Source organism: Leptonotus elevatus, chromosome 1 (genome assembly GCF_054856555.1).
Source record: "Leptonotus elevatus isolate MCC_2025b chromosome 1, RoL_Lele_1.0, whole genome shotgun sequence".
NCBI classification, from domain to species: domain Eukaryota; kingdom Metazoa; phylum Chordata; class Actinopteri; order Syngnathiformes; family Syngnathidae; genus Leptonotus; species Leptonotus elevatus.
Window position 1 is genome coordinate 7,304,106 of NC_141239.1, and position 15,136 is coordinate 7,319,241.

General features: G+C 40.6%; 1 protein-coding gene across 4 annotated transcripts in view; it reads right to left on the bottom strand.

Moving 5' to 3' along the window:
* Nucleotides 1-15,136, bottom strand: part of mast3a (microtubule associated serine/threonine kinase 3a) — a 34,296-nt gene that overhangs the window by 18,792 nt on the left and 368 nt on the right. The window contains exons 2-7 of one of the 4 annotated variants that reach the window (XM_086072495.1): nt 13,517-13,548; nt 10,984-11,389; nt 7,395-7,483; nt 5,386-5,458; nt 1,537-1,557; nt 620-698 (exon numbers count right to left, since the gene is read on the bottom strand). In XM_086072495.1, coding sequence (XP_085928621.1) covers nt 620-698; nt 1,537-1,557; nt 5,386-5,458; nt 7,395-7,483; nt 10,984-11,069 — 348 coding nt within the window. In that variant the 5' untranslated portion in view covers nt 11,070-11,389; nt 13,517-13,548. Of the gene's footprint in view, nt 1-619; nt 702-1,536; nt 1,558-5,385; nt 5,459-7,394; nt 7,484-10,983; nt 11,464-13,516; nt 13,549-15,136 lie in introns of those variants that run through there. The other 3 variants (XM_086072493.1, XM_086072496.1, XM_086072494.1) reach the window with 3 other exon arrangements.

Consider the following 15,136-nt stretch of genomic DNA (forward strand, 5'->3'; position numbering starts at 1 on the left):
AAAATACTTGAATTCAACCTGAAAAACAGATCAAATTGCATTGTTAAAGCTCTCTTGGAAGCAATCTACACTACTTGGATAGTACTCGGATGATTCATCTCTTCCCTCTGTGCAGCATGATAAAGTGCTGTGATTCAAGTATTTATCATCAGACACATCCTGTTATCATGACTAACGAATGAAAACATGATCACATCTCCTTTTATTCTGTTGTATATAGCTCAACTTAATGTGGAATGTTTGTGTAAGGGTCTCTTGTGACCTCTAACGACACACTTCAAGGTCACACGCGGGACCTCAACACTACTGACGTGTGAGCGTGAAATGACACACTCGGCAGTCTGTAGGCGCCAGCGACGTTTGTCCTCTTGCCAAGAACCCGGACTTGCGATGAATGAACGTTTTGGTTCCAGACTGCCCCGGTGGAGCAAAACATACAGTTTGCGAGGCCAGTTTCAAGCCTGCGAGCAGGTGAGAGTTTCACACTTAGAAAATTGATTTAGGGGGGTTAAGTATCAGCTGGGCTAAAAAGTTGGCATTTGCCACAGTAAAGGTAGCTGCAGGGGTCTTGGAAGCAATGTACGGGACAGAAACAAATACATAGATTTAAATAGCTTACGGATACAGATGAACTGGGTGCATTGGTGCAGTATCCGGAGGAGGGAACTGATGCCACAGACCATCTTCGGCCATCTCCTCTGCTGAAAAACAAAAAACAAAAAAAAACAGTAAAGCCGTGTAGGTAAAGTATAAAAGCGCTGCAATTCCATTTACGATAGTATATGGCACACCCTTGCATTAGGTAAATGACATTTTCGTCTGTAAAAGAGCGCAGTCAGCACACGCCTGTTTGTTTTTGGTTTAATTATGATGATTAATTTTTAATATGTTCAAAATGTCCCTGTAGTACAGATGAATGGAGTGGGTGTAAGAATTTTAAGACTTGGGTAAATTTAATTTTTGACCTGGGATGAAAATACGGTGTGTGTGTTTTTTAAACACAATTAAGGCCTAAAATGTAAGTTTCTAAATTTTTGACTTTTTAAGACTTTTTTTTTTTTAGACCCCGTGGAAACCCTGCTCCTCTTCTCTTTTGTGGCGTGGAGCAAATGAAACAGCGACCTTCGTAGTATGCAGTGATCAAACTCCATCAAGGAACACGAGGCGACGCAACATTTCACCTTTGTGTGAATGTATCATTAGACTGACTTGTTCAGCCTTGGTGGAGGTCTGCACTCTACTCAACTCCATTCTATTTGACTGTTTAACTGTGTCATATACATGGTGGTGTGCTTCCATTAGCATTGCTGACACATAATCCCCATGCTGCCTCCACGTTGCAGTAAAAATGCAAATTAGATCATCTTTTACCACTCTAAACCATATTGTAGCAAGATGAACTGAACCACTTAATCTAAATCCCTTTGAGATAGCATCCTGGAACTTCCCATCATTAGTTAAATTTTAAAAAAGCTCAAAACTGCAAGAAACAGAGATACTGACAAAAAAAAAAAGTATTTTTGGATGGATTCTTACCTCTCAGTACGGGCCAGATGGCTTCACAGAGGCGGGATAGGAAAGGCCCAAATGGAGCAGAAGATGAGGGGAGGGAGTGAAAGACAAGTGTAAGAATTCAGAAACAAAGTAAACACTGCTTAATGAGAATGACAGAACAAGTCTGTCTGTCACGCTCTAGTGTGCCTGTCCCACTTTGCAGCTGAACACCTGCCAGGCTATTCTGTGTTATAATGCAGCAATGACATTACCTTCATACACTAACACAACCGCCACCAGTGCAAACATTGGAGCACAAAAGTAACACACTCATGATGCCTCCTCCCCCATCTGTCCAGCGTGGTTCTCTAAGGACATGTCCCACTTTCTTTCAATGATTCAATCCATGATGACAAGAATAGTCAAAGGCTTCCTCACGCAAAGAAGCTGTAAGTGGCATGTTGCTAAATATGAAATGACAACAGGAAATTTGCTGAGTGATTATGACCTGCGGATTACTTTGTATTTTGGGTTCACGTGCAAGTTAGTGCAACGTGTGTTTATGTCGTCCTTCTGGATTTTAACAATGTTGAGGCTATGACTACAATGTATGGCTGCTCGATTATGGAAAAAATAATAATCACCATTATTTTGGTAATAATTGAAATCCAACCATCCATCCATCTTCTGCCGCTTATCCAAGGTCAGGTCGAGGGGACAGCAGCTTTGACAAGGAAGCCCAGACTTCCCTCTCCCCAGCCAATTCAACCAGCTCCTCCAGCGGGATCCCAAGGCATTCCCAGGCCAGCCGAGAGACATAGTCTCTCCAGCGTGTCGTGGGTCGTCCCCGGGGCCTCCTGCCGGTGGGACATGCCCGGAACACCTCACCAGGGAGGCGTCCAGGAGGCATCCGAACCAGATGCCCGAGCCACCTCAACTGGCTCCTCTCAACGCGGAGGAGCAGCGGCTCGACATCTGAGTCCCTCCCGGATGACCGAGCTTCTCACCCTATCTCTAAGGGAGAGCCCGGACACCATGCGGAAGAAACTCATTTCGGCCGCTTGTATCGGGGATCTTGTTCTTTCGGTCACGACCCACAGCTCGTGACCATAGGTGAGGGTCGGAACGTAGATCGACCGGTAAATCGAGAGCTTTGTCTTTCGACTCAGCTCCTTCTTCACCAGAACGGACCAATAAAGAGTCCGCATCACTGCAGACGCTGCACTGATCCGCCTGTCGATCTCCCGCTCCCTCCTGCCCTCACTCGTGAACAAGAACCAAAGATACTTGAACTCCTCCACTTGGGGCAGGATCTCATCCCCGACCCGGAGAGGGCACGCCACCCTTTTCCGAGGACCATGGTCTCGGATTTGGAGGTGCTGATCTTCATCCCAACCGCTTCACACTCAGCTGCAAACCGCTCCAATGAGAGTTGGAGATCACGGCTGGGTGAAGCCAACAGCACCACATCATCTGCAAAAAGCAGAGATGCAATGCTGAGGCCACCAAACAGGACCCCCTCAACGCCACTGCTGTGCCTAGAAATTCTGTCCATAAAAGTTATGAACAGAATCGGTGATAAAGGGCAGCCCTGGCGGAGTCCAACCCTCACTGGAAACAAATCCGACTTACTGCCGGCAATGCAGACCAAATTATGACACCGGTCATACAGGAACCGAACAGCCCGTTTCAAGGGGCTCGGTACCCCGTACTCCCGAAACACCCCTCAAAGGGCTCCCCGAGCGACAAGGTTGAATGCCTTCTCCAAATCTACAAAACACATGTAGACTGGTTGGGCGAACTCCCACGCACCCTCGAGGACCCTGCCGAGGGTGTAGAACAGGTCCACTGTTCCACGGCCGGGACGAAAACCACACTGCTCCTCCTGAATCCGAGATTCGACTTCCCGACGGACCCTCCTGTCCAGCACCCCGAAATAGACCTTACCAGGAAGGCTGAGGAGTGTGATCCCTCTATAGATGGAAAACACCCTCCGGTCCCCCTTCTTAAAAAGGGGGACCACCACCCCGGCCTGCTAATCCAGAGGCACTGCCCCCGATGTCCACACTATGTTGTAAAGGCGTTTCAGCCCCACAACATCCAGAGCCTTTAGGGAACTCATCCAGCCACCCAGGAGCTTTCCAACAACCTCAGTGACTTCGACCCCAGAGATAGGAAAGCCCACCTCAGAGTCCGGAGACTCTGCTTCCTCAAAGAAAGACGTGTCGGTGGAATTGAGGAGGACTTCGAAGTATTCTCCCCATCGACTCACGACATCCCGAGTCGAGGTCAGCAGCACCCCATCTCCACTATACACAGTGTTAATAGTGCACTGCTTTCCTCTTCTGAGACGCCGGATGGTACCAAAAATAATTTAGATTAATTGCACAGCCCTACTACCATGGTGTACAGTGTGGCCACTGCAACTTTATGGCTATTCTAATCTCAGTGGATGGATCTACTAGTTTGGCTGCGATTCAAACTATGAATCGTAATGGACGTCGTTGCAACATCGCAGATGGAACGACACAGTTGCAGTTTTACCACTGCAGTGAGCTGGTATGCGTACGAGGGTCAATAGCCTGGTGTGCGGGTCTGAGACATGATTGTCCAGTTCAGTCACGTTTGGTGCGTGGCGGGCCTTATGCCAGTGATTACATGGTTACTACTGTTCCAAATTTGAGTGACAAAATAATTGGGACACCCTTGTGAATAACACATGAACCCTGTGAACCTGCCCAAACTGCATTCTGTCTCCATGTTGGCAGACTGCATAATGCATCCTCATGCATTTGCTACAATATGTTGTACTGCAGTGCTCATATATGCTCAAAACCCAAAACTGAAGTGAATTATGTGCCATTATAGGACAGTGGTGCTACATCTCTGACTAACTAAATCCATTGGACGGAACAGTACATATACTAGTGTATACATACTTGTTTGCATGTCTACCCTGAGCTTTTGGAAAACTCTGGCCAGGGTGAAGATTTTCCAAAACTCCATCTTCAGCATTTGCGTGTAAACAGGAAAAGTATGTTTTTTGTTTTGTGTCACTTTTGGCTTGTGTCATGGAAACTTTGGAACATTATCTCAGTAACTAAAATTTAGGAATACATGATGTGTGATGACGTAATTGCCTTAGCCTTCAGAGTACTGTAATTAATTAATTTAAAAAAACACAGCATTTTAATTTTTTTTATTTTTAATTAACAATTAATGATTGTAATTCATTTATTTAGTTTATTATTTTAATTTTAAATTTTAAATAAATAAATAAATAAATAATATACAGTATGTCTATGAAACCATGAAAACTCCACATAAAAATTAAAGACCTTTTTCCCCCATGCTGTCGACCATTACGGGCCATGCTCCTCTGCACTCCTGTGAGTTGTAAGAAGTGTTTTGAGAGGGCAAGATCTGCAATTTCACCCATAATCACAGTAGCACTGGCTTACAGCTATACTCAAGAGCCGTGACCAGCAAGATGCCCTGAGGCTTTTCAGCTGGCTTGGGCTGCCACTCTGGGTGGGGGGTAAATGTCAGGGCATGCCTTTAATACCCTTTTGAGTTCTCTTTTTTTTTTCAATACAGGTGGTATTTTTGATGACTGGAGCCTGTAAGGAAAAAAATAATAGTGGTGTCCATACGGTGGTTTTGGTTAGTCCTGACTCCAAATTTCTGCTGGCCTTTCTTTCTTGTGATTTTTTGAACCCAGTTTATTCAGTTTGCAAGAAGAGACACAACCTACATTTGATTGCCTAGTCTCCATTCTATCAGAGCTACTAAATTAGATAAATGTCTCAAAATGTGTCAGTAGTAAGCAGATAAGCAGCGCCTGATGTCATATGCAGATATTCAAGTTTATTTTTACAAGTCAACTCTTACCTGCGGGCAAACTGGAAGTTAGCAGAACTGCTGGCAGTGACATTTCGGGGACTTTCTGAAGGACTGCTGCCAGCTAAAGAAACACAGGGTGTTACAAACTTACAACTTATGAACTACTACTAATAGTAAACCTTGTTTAGGACTCAACCAATTAAACAGCCGGCTAACTATATTAGCCAACATTAGGCTTTTTCAAATTAACTCATTCACTGCCATTGACGGCTATAAACGTCAAAAAATCATTTTAACTATTTCTATTAGTTTAACATTTTTTCCACTTTTGTTAACAAGAGTATGAAAACCTAGATTTTTTTTATTGTACATTAAGAACAGATATGAAATTTGTGATTAATCGCGAGTTAACTATGAAGTCATGCGATTAAAAACTTTAATCGCCTGACGCCCCAAATTTTTAATCTTTTCTTCTTTTTTTGACGGCAAAAACTCATTTGAACTATTTCTATTAGTTTAACATTTTCCCCCCACTTTTGTTAACAAGAGTATGAAAACTTTTTTTTATTGTACATTTAGAACAGATATAAAATTTGTGATTAATCGTGAGTTAATTAGTGAGGTCATGCGATTAATTACAATTAAAGAAAATGAATCGCCTCTTGCCACAAATTTGTAATAATCTTTTTTTTTTAATGAATTTATGGCAGTGAATGAGTTAACAACAATTGACCAGAGCTTTGTCGATTAAGTGTTGTCCATATAGTCTTACTTTAGTGTGTCGAAGTAGGTATGGGCAAAAGGTAAAGTAATAGTGTGGCTGATGAACCGTTGCCAGTAGCAAATGTTGATCGGGCACGGTCTGGTCAGTGTCAGTGTCTTGTGGCTACTCGCCCGGTCCAAGACACAGAAGGAATTTCTGACATCATGTCTGGTAATCTGACATAGCGACCGTCGTGAACGACAATAAAAAAAAAAAGTTATGTTTGCTCAGCTCAGCATAAGAAGGTCTTTGATTCCTTTATGCAACGGAGTCCTATCACATTGGGATCTACTGACAGGAAATAAACAAAATAACACTAGAGGGCTAATACTGACAATCTTGTGACATTCCGTATCAAAACAAGCACTACTGCAGGGGTGTGAAAAAAAAGTGTTTGCCCGCTTCTGGAGTTTTTTCGGGATGGGGTGGGGGTGGGGGTGGGGGAGGGGGGTCACACTTAAATGTTTCCCATCATCGAACAAGTTTTAATAATTAGTCAAATACTTAAGTAAACACTAAAAAAAACTAATTAAATCAAGGTTTAAAGGACAAAAAAGCTAAGCCAAAACGACATGGGCCTGTGTGAAAAATTATTGACCCCTAAAATTAAGATATTTTGGTCCACTCTTCCTTGCAGAATTGCTAATAATTCAGCAACACTTGAGGTTTTGACAATGATCTGCATTTTAAAGCATTTCAATCAGATTTACTTTACGTCCAGACTTCGACTAGGCCACTCCAAAATGTCCATTTTGTTTTTTAATTCAAAAGTTGACTTGCCGTTTGCTTGTTTACAATCGTTGTTGTGATGCAGAACACAAATGTTCTTCAGCTTGAGATCACAAACTAATGGCCAAACATTCTCCCTTAGGATTTTCAGATAAAGAGAAGAATTTGTGGTTCCATCAATCAAAGCAAGCCACCCCCAGACCATCACACTACCACAAGTACTGTTTTCACACAGGGTCATGTACTGCAGATTTAAAAAAAAATTGAATAAAATAGATGAATAGATTATTTTTTTTAAACTACAATTTATGCTTACTTAGGTTATCTTCGTCTGATCTTGACATTTGTTTGATGATCTCAAACATTAAAAAGGAAACCATGAAAAAATAAATGTTATAAGGTGGCAGTGTATATGGGTATCCTGCCATGTTGGACCCCCCCTTCATCATCATCATCATCATCATCATGCACACGGTTCATCAAATGAGACTGCCAAGCAATAATCTCACACACACATCCCAGCTGGCACACAACTGTAAACACAAAAAAAAAAACACACAAGTACCTGTGGCAAGTGGGAGAGGTGAAAGCGGTCGTGAGAGCGTTGGCGAAGGGGTCCCGACCGCCAAACTCCTTCTCTTGTTGTTCCGGGCACTGTGAGAGGTGGAAAACAAATTTAACAGCAAAAAGTTGAAAACATTTTGCTTACGCAATGTGCTTCCACAAGCATGATCTTTGCAAGTGTATTCATTTTGACTAGTCGTTACCATATATTAAGATCATGGGAACACAACGAACAATGTCACACGCATACTGATTTAATTTGATTACGTAGCTGGAAGTGTTCCCATGACTGGGTTGAAAACACCTAATCTGACACAAAAAAAAAAAAGCCTTGTCTGACAGTTAAAGGCGGCCAGATGCACCCATTGACTGCCATGACATAACTGTGCACTCGCCATACCATTGCAGATCCATCACCATGGATGCGCAGGACTCCGCATAGCAAAGATCAATGTACTGAATAGATTGTGCCGGCTGAACTGTATATGTGCAAAAGTGTCGAGGTGAAACGTGTTCAACAAGAAGAGTCTCGTTGCCTCGTTGCCTTTCACGTAACTTCTGCGGATTGCCATGACACGGATGACAGAAAACGGAATGAACCCTGCATCCATCTTGTTTGGACTGCTGCTTTTGTTTTAGCTGCCAGAATTTACATTTCATAATTGTACTTTCTATGACCTTCCTTATCCTTATATAATAACGTCTGTGTAAAAACTCAGCCTATGTTGGTCACTTGCCTGATGTGTCAAAGAGCCTACGCTGCCTTCAAGGGCTTTGTACAGCATGCGCTCACAAATTCTTAACTGTATAGAGCGGCACGTCTTAAGGTCAAACACAATCTGTTCCGGGACGCTGGTCAGCCTGTGACTGACTGACAACCTTTGATTTCTAAGATACGTGAACGAATCTGCTCCACTGTTAAACTGTCACCATTCTAAAACCTTTAGTAAGTGTACAGGGGATGGTTCAAGTAACAATTTGAAATTATTTAACAACCAATAATACAAGAAGCGCGATCAATCATTGTAATAGTAATGCACGTTGCAAAAATTAAACATCAACTTTGATAACAATTAACAGTATTCTACCATCCATGCAATTCTAAAAATGATTTTTTTAAAGGTGTATTATTCCCGATATTTAGGTTGTTTTCTAAACTGTACAAATGTTGTGATATTTTTTCTCCCCAAAAAAGCATTTCCCTGTTCCTGCAACATACGATCTAAAATAATTAAGGGGACGCGAACATCGATGGACGTTGACATATCTGGGTCGCCGCACAGGCAGATTCACACGCTTTTGTGTTTATAATGCAATACAGTGACGGAAAAAAGAAAAGACAAAAGGTTTGACATCGACTTAAAAACATCTGCAGCTCAACGCGCAAACATTCTTGTACGTCTTTTTCAAACATATCCTTCCGAGGAAATCAAACCGGAACAGAAGCATGTTGTCATAGACTGCCGTAGAAGTTAGCAGGGACACAAAAGATGTTTGTCGTGACACAGCATGATGAATATACTGTGGCCCAATGTTCCACGTCCGCTGATAGGGAGATGTTGTGCTGCGTTGTGCACACAATCATGGCGCTCCATTGAAAGCCACAGTAATTAGTAGGTCGCATGACTGATGTCCGACCCGGGCTAGAAAAGAAACCATGTGAAATAAACTATACTGGAGAAAAATCCTCTCTGGACAGTGGACACGCCATTATGTCCACTTGCCCAAATATCGGTAACTAATGCATAGAGGGCCCACGCACATGTGCAACTCTAAAAAGGACAATTAACTTAAATATGAGTCATAGAATGTTGGCATATATATCAACATGGTTAACCAGAACATTATTTTTCCTAGAAGTTCACTATACATGGTCTGTCTCGGTCCAGTGTACGACAGTACATACAGTACTATATTTACGCTTTATAAAACCATTATTTCTTTACATTCTCTTATGTTGTAAGATATTTTTTTATAAAATTCAGTGCTATTTTTCCTTCATTAACACCGCGTAACTTTAGTTTGTTTTGTAAGTGCTGGAATAGGTGAATGGATCTGTAAATTACAGTGGTGCCTTTGCGAAACGAGTGACAAGACTTACACGTTTTTCGACATATGAGCCGCCATTTAGCCTCTTTTTTTGCTTAGACTTGCCAGCACAAATTTGAGATACACGCAGTATGATGACAGCATCAGATAGAATTTGTAACTATTCTTCGAAATAATTGGCTTGGTTTACTGTTAAACATAAAACAAAGTGAATGTATACATTGTGTATTTAAAAGTCTGGTGACTTGAGGAATATCCCAACACAGGCAATGATTAGCATCAACATAATCCTTTAAGCAATACATATTTGACCAAAAAGAGTGCAGCACAGCAGTACCCAGTCACCCACTGTATTCTTTATCCTCTGTAATGAACAACTATGACTCCCACTTGCCTTCTAGGTAGGGCACAGCTCACTGCAATTCATTTTTGAGTTACCAGTGTGGCCAAGGAATGAATTAAGAGAATTAGATTGAAAGTCAAGATACTCGGGGTGTTAGAAAAAATTGATTCGGCAATATATCGCGATATTACAGCGTGCAATTCTCGAATCGATTCGATATGCGGCCGAATCGATTTTTAAACATCACTTTTTTATGGGAATATTCAACAAAACGTCTTACTTAGGGTTAGGATTCACACATTAAGCATGGAAGAATGTTATATTAATGGAACATTAAGCCTTAATATTTTATTTCAGTGCTGTTCAACCATGAAACAGACTGCAACCCGTTTGTTAAATGCAGTGGCTCAGTTATAAGCCTGAATTTTCAGATAAAGAAATACATTTTCATACAAATCTTACAGTGTACCTGTACAAGTTTACTGATGAGTATTTTCTAAATTTGAGTTTAAAAAAAATCGCAATAATAAATTTTGAGATTCGTATCGGGATTAATCGGTATCGAATCGAAACCTATGAATCGCGATACTAATTGAATCGCAAGGTACTAGGCAATTCGCACCCCTACAAGGTACCATTGCATTAGTCTCTCAATTCTTAGATATTGCAGGTGTGCCCAATAAAATGGCCAGTCAGAGCACATTTCACTCCCAAAGAATAACCCTTATCAGCAACGTCGTTTGTAAACAGACACGAATGCACCACCGCTGTCCGACTGAATGCCTCTTAGGTTGGTCAAAGGAGATAAAGCTGCCATAAACTGTGATGCATAGGCTCGATATGAACGTTGCAAGATCGTTTGACAGTACAGTACAAGGTATAGGTGCTCTATTGGGGGTAAATAATTCAATCAAACTCGCAGAGAGGAGTTAACGTCATGATCACATCGCAATATTGATCTGCACTGGTATTTTGTGGCGTTTCATGCGACAGATGGGTGCAGACAATGTGAAGTCCACACACACACTCACGTTTCTGTCAGAAACAATATATATACATATATATATAAATAGGGCGTATTCAACAGACTTACACAGTCGGCGTTAGAAGGCAATTATAGAAACGTGTCGATACTTATCGATAAGATGGCTAAAAGACAGCTAGTAGTAGCATAGCATTTTGATGATGATTATTTTACCCTTTGGTTCTTTTCATCATGGCCCCGGTAACAAAACTAGTTTTGTAGCTCGGTAGCACCGTCCAGTAATGGTTTTGGTCAGCCATGGTGGTGATGGTGGTGACCGATAAAGGCAATCCACGTACGGGAGTTGTCCTCTACAACCAGGGGCTCTTGCCAGTGACTCTCCCCCAGTTGAGCTTCATTGGAGCCAGTTAGCTTAGCCTGGTTAGTCGGCAACGTCCGGACGAAGGCACAACTCCGTCGTTCAGCTTCGGTAAAAACTGAGCCTCGACCCGCGGCTCGCCAGCTTGGTGATGACGAGCCGCTTCTACGGCCATGTCCGTCCTTCTATGTACGCCCTTGTCAACCGTTGCGCTTCGGGAAAAGTCTGTCCTCGCCACCATGAGACATGGTCGACTGATAACTGCGACAAAAAAAAAAACATAAAGAGTGATTTAAAAAAAAAAAAACTTTCCAGTCACAGCAGCGACGCACAACGCATGCGCACAAATCTGTGCTGGAGGGAGGAGGAAGTTGCGTTGCCTTCAGGTGCCCTCGGACAAAATTGGGGGAGTGGGGAAATGGGTCATGGCGGCAATGCCTGTTTGAAAAGGCTGTCTTTCGAATTTCAAATACTTCATTATGTCAACTAGCCATTTGCAGTAACCTTTCACCAGTCATAGTGCTTTGCAGACATAAAATCAAACATAAAACGCAGAAGACAAAAAAAATTTTTTTGAATAAAGGTATCCAATATTTCAAAACAAACCAGTCAGTGACATGACTGTGTGTCTTTACACCAAAAAGTCATAGTTCTTAGGTTGGTCGTGGTGCTATCAAGGTGTTTCAAATTAGTAAAGTAAGTAAGTAAACTTTATTGATATAGCACTTTTCACAGACAGAAAGTCACAAAGTGCTTCACAAAAAGAGGATTGCCTCATACAAAACAATATAAAATACTGCCATAAAACAGAAACATATATTTACACTGTATATATATTCACACGTGTAAAATACATGTATATACAGCATAAATATAAGAGCAGTGTAACTTGTAAAAAGCCTGATTACAATTGTGGTCAGATAGGTTAAGGTTTCCCAGAGTTTTAATTCCCACCCATAGATGTTGAGTGAATTTGTTGGTAGATGACAACGAAAACAAACAACTGCCGCTTTCTCACAGCCGTTAGTTTAGTACGGGTGGAAGGAGTTCTCTCTTGAGTCCTATCATAGGACTTGTGTGGGTTCGGATTTAGGTTTTCAATTTTCAAAACCAGTTTACAAAACAAATATCAATCCGTCTGCCCCGCGATTGGCTGGCAACCAGTTCAGGGTGTACCCTGCCTACTGCCTGAAGCCAGCTGGGATAGGCTCCAAATTAACTCATTCACTGCCATTGACGGCTATAGACGTCAAAAATAAATTTGAACTATTTCTATTAGTTTAACATTTTTTCCGACTTTTGTTAAGAAGAGTATGAAAACCTAGATTTTTTTAATTGTATTAGAACAGATATAAAATTTGTGATTAATCGTGAGTTAACTAGTGAAGTCATGCGATTAATTACAATGAAAATTGTAATATAATCTTTTCTTGGAAAAAAAAGATTATAAAAAAAAGAAAAGTAAAAAAAAATGTTTAAACACACACATTTAAAGAAAAGATTATTAAAAAATAGGGGCTTGGGGCAATTACATTTTTTAATTGTAATTAATCGCATGACTTCACGATTAATCACAAAATTTATATCTGTTCAAAATGTACAAAAAAACTAATTTCTAGGTTTTCATACTCTTGTTAACAGAAGAGGGAAAAAAAATTTAAACTAATAGAAATAGTTCAAATGAATTTTTGACGTCTATAGCCGTCAATGGCAGTGTATGACTTAATTTTACTCTTACTTGCTTAACTTATATTACCTTAAAATACCTTAAATAAAAATGACAAACAAAACTTTAATTACTGCTCTTGAACTCTTCAAATCCTTTCATCGATTTCTTTCCTATTGCTTATACGCTACTGTTGACAAAAATTGTATCCTGGGACCAATTACCAGTTAATTACAGGGCAATTGTGAATGAAGCGTTACGTTATGTGTATTGCATTTCAAGGACTCTTATCTGAGTTTGCCTCATAGTCACAATGTGAACAACTGAACACAAACCTTAATCTTTCTTGTAAACATAATGCAGATGTTCCGGAAAAAGTTAAAGATTGCCAAGAGACTGACAGGCACTCCCTGCTATAAAAGCTGGGATGAATAACCAGGAAACAAAAGTTCAAGAAAATATAAATATTCAAACTTTGCCCAACCGACATGTTTTCACATTGTTGCTTAAGTTAACATAAAACCAGTCTGAGCGGTGAGAGCGCTTTGACTGAAGCCAAATCCTGATCTACAGCTTCAATTGTGGGTTCAAAGGAGGCTGGGCCGCCGGGTCAATGTATACAGCCGTGAAATACTCGGTAGGGTTGACATCCACCGATAAACTGACAGGTGACAAGAAAACTGGATGAGCCGGTTGCAAGAGAATGACTTTGTATGACTTACACATTTCCCCTCCGTGGAAGACTCAGCTCTTTCTGGAATAAAAAAAAAAAAAAAAGGAGAAGCAAATTAGAAATCTGGCAACAGAAACATTACATTTATGTGCTTATGTATTGCAAACTTTTTCTTTTTCTTTTTTACCATTCTTAGCTCTCTCTCCAAGTACTGCCACTGCATAGTAGGCCTGAGTGGTCGTCAAAAATTAGACAGGGGTTTTATAATATTATATATTTAATATTCTACATCGCATTATGCACAATTAGAACGTTTAACGTAATTTGTCATATTCTCTTGTCAGCATAATCAATAAACATCAATTTGGCCAACATTTATTTATTTTTTTGTTCTTTAATGTGACCAATGTACCTTGTTGTTAACACTGTTTTACATCCATCAAGGCATCTTTTCCTTCTAGATTTTCACACTGATGTGCCATGTCAACACGTCAATGACATATGTGTCTTGGTAGCATATGATAAAGCCGAAATGAATGGAATGGTCCTAACATTTCCAGACCTAACTGGAGAGTCTTTTGTGAAACTACTCAGAAAAATCATTAGATATTGAACAAACTACTGCATAAAAACTTCTTCTAACGGATCCCCCCCCCCCCCCCCCCCCCCCCCCCCCCCCCCGTCAGTGCATGTAAATGTCATTAGCTGCGGTGTGGCCTAGTTTCATGTGTTACAAATAGGTTCTGAGTCACAGAGAGAGAATACAGTGGAAGTCCTCACTGGGCCATGTGATTGGCAGAAGTGAGGTTGAACCCTATAGGGAGCTGTCAGGATTTTGCTAGGGTTCTGACAGTAATATTTGTAATAATGTTCCGCCTATCTTTGTATGAAGTAATGTTGGTCCCAAAAAATATTATTTATAAGTGACAAAAATATTCTATAGCTTTGTCAGCGATTTATAGTGACAGGCAGAATACATACAACAGGAGAAAAAAAATACCTTTGTGTTTAACGTAACCCGCCCAGATTTCACTCTAAGCACATTCATGAATAAATTAAGACATCATCATTTCAGCATGCTGTATTTTTGTGACATTTTTTTATTTGGTGGTTTTCTGAGAGATTTCTTTTTATCTCTAATATGAGCACACACAGCATTGCTGACTTCATAAAATAATTTGACAGCAAAATACAGTCATGTTATTATACCACCTTGATTTTTTCCATGTCTAGTTCATTTTGATTCATAGTACCACTGTCATGTGACTAACAAGCACTGCATTTGTCCGTACAATGCACGTAATCAATAGAAACAGGGGCTTAAGTGATTTTGGTAATTATCAAGAAAACCACGAAAACGGCTATAAAAATTAAACTCTCATTAGCTGTTTTTGTTGTTGGTCCAAACAAATGCACATTGATTGTGATAATATACCACACAAATCAAAATTATATTCTATTAAACGTCCCCTTACTACCCCATTATTATTTATTTTAATTCTGACATTTTCCACCCAAAAAACAGATCAACAAAGAATACAGCAGCTCGAGCACTCCATTATTCCCACCATTGAAAAACAAACATGGCACTCGGGAGAAGATAAAGGAGGTGTTCCTGTCCCGATCATGTGTGCACCGCTTATCACCAAGGCAACCACATTTACCAAAG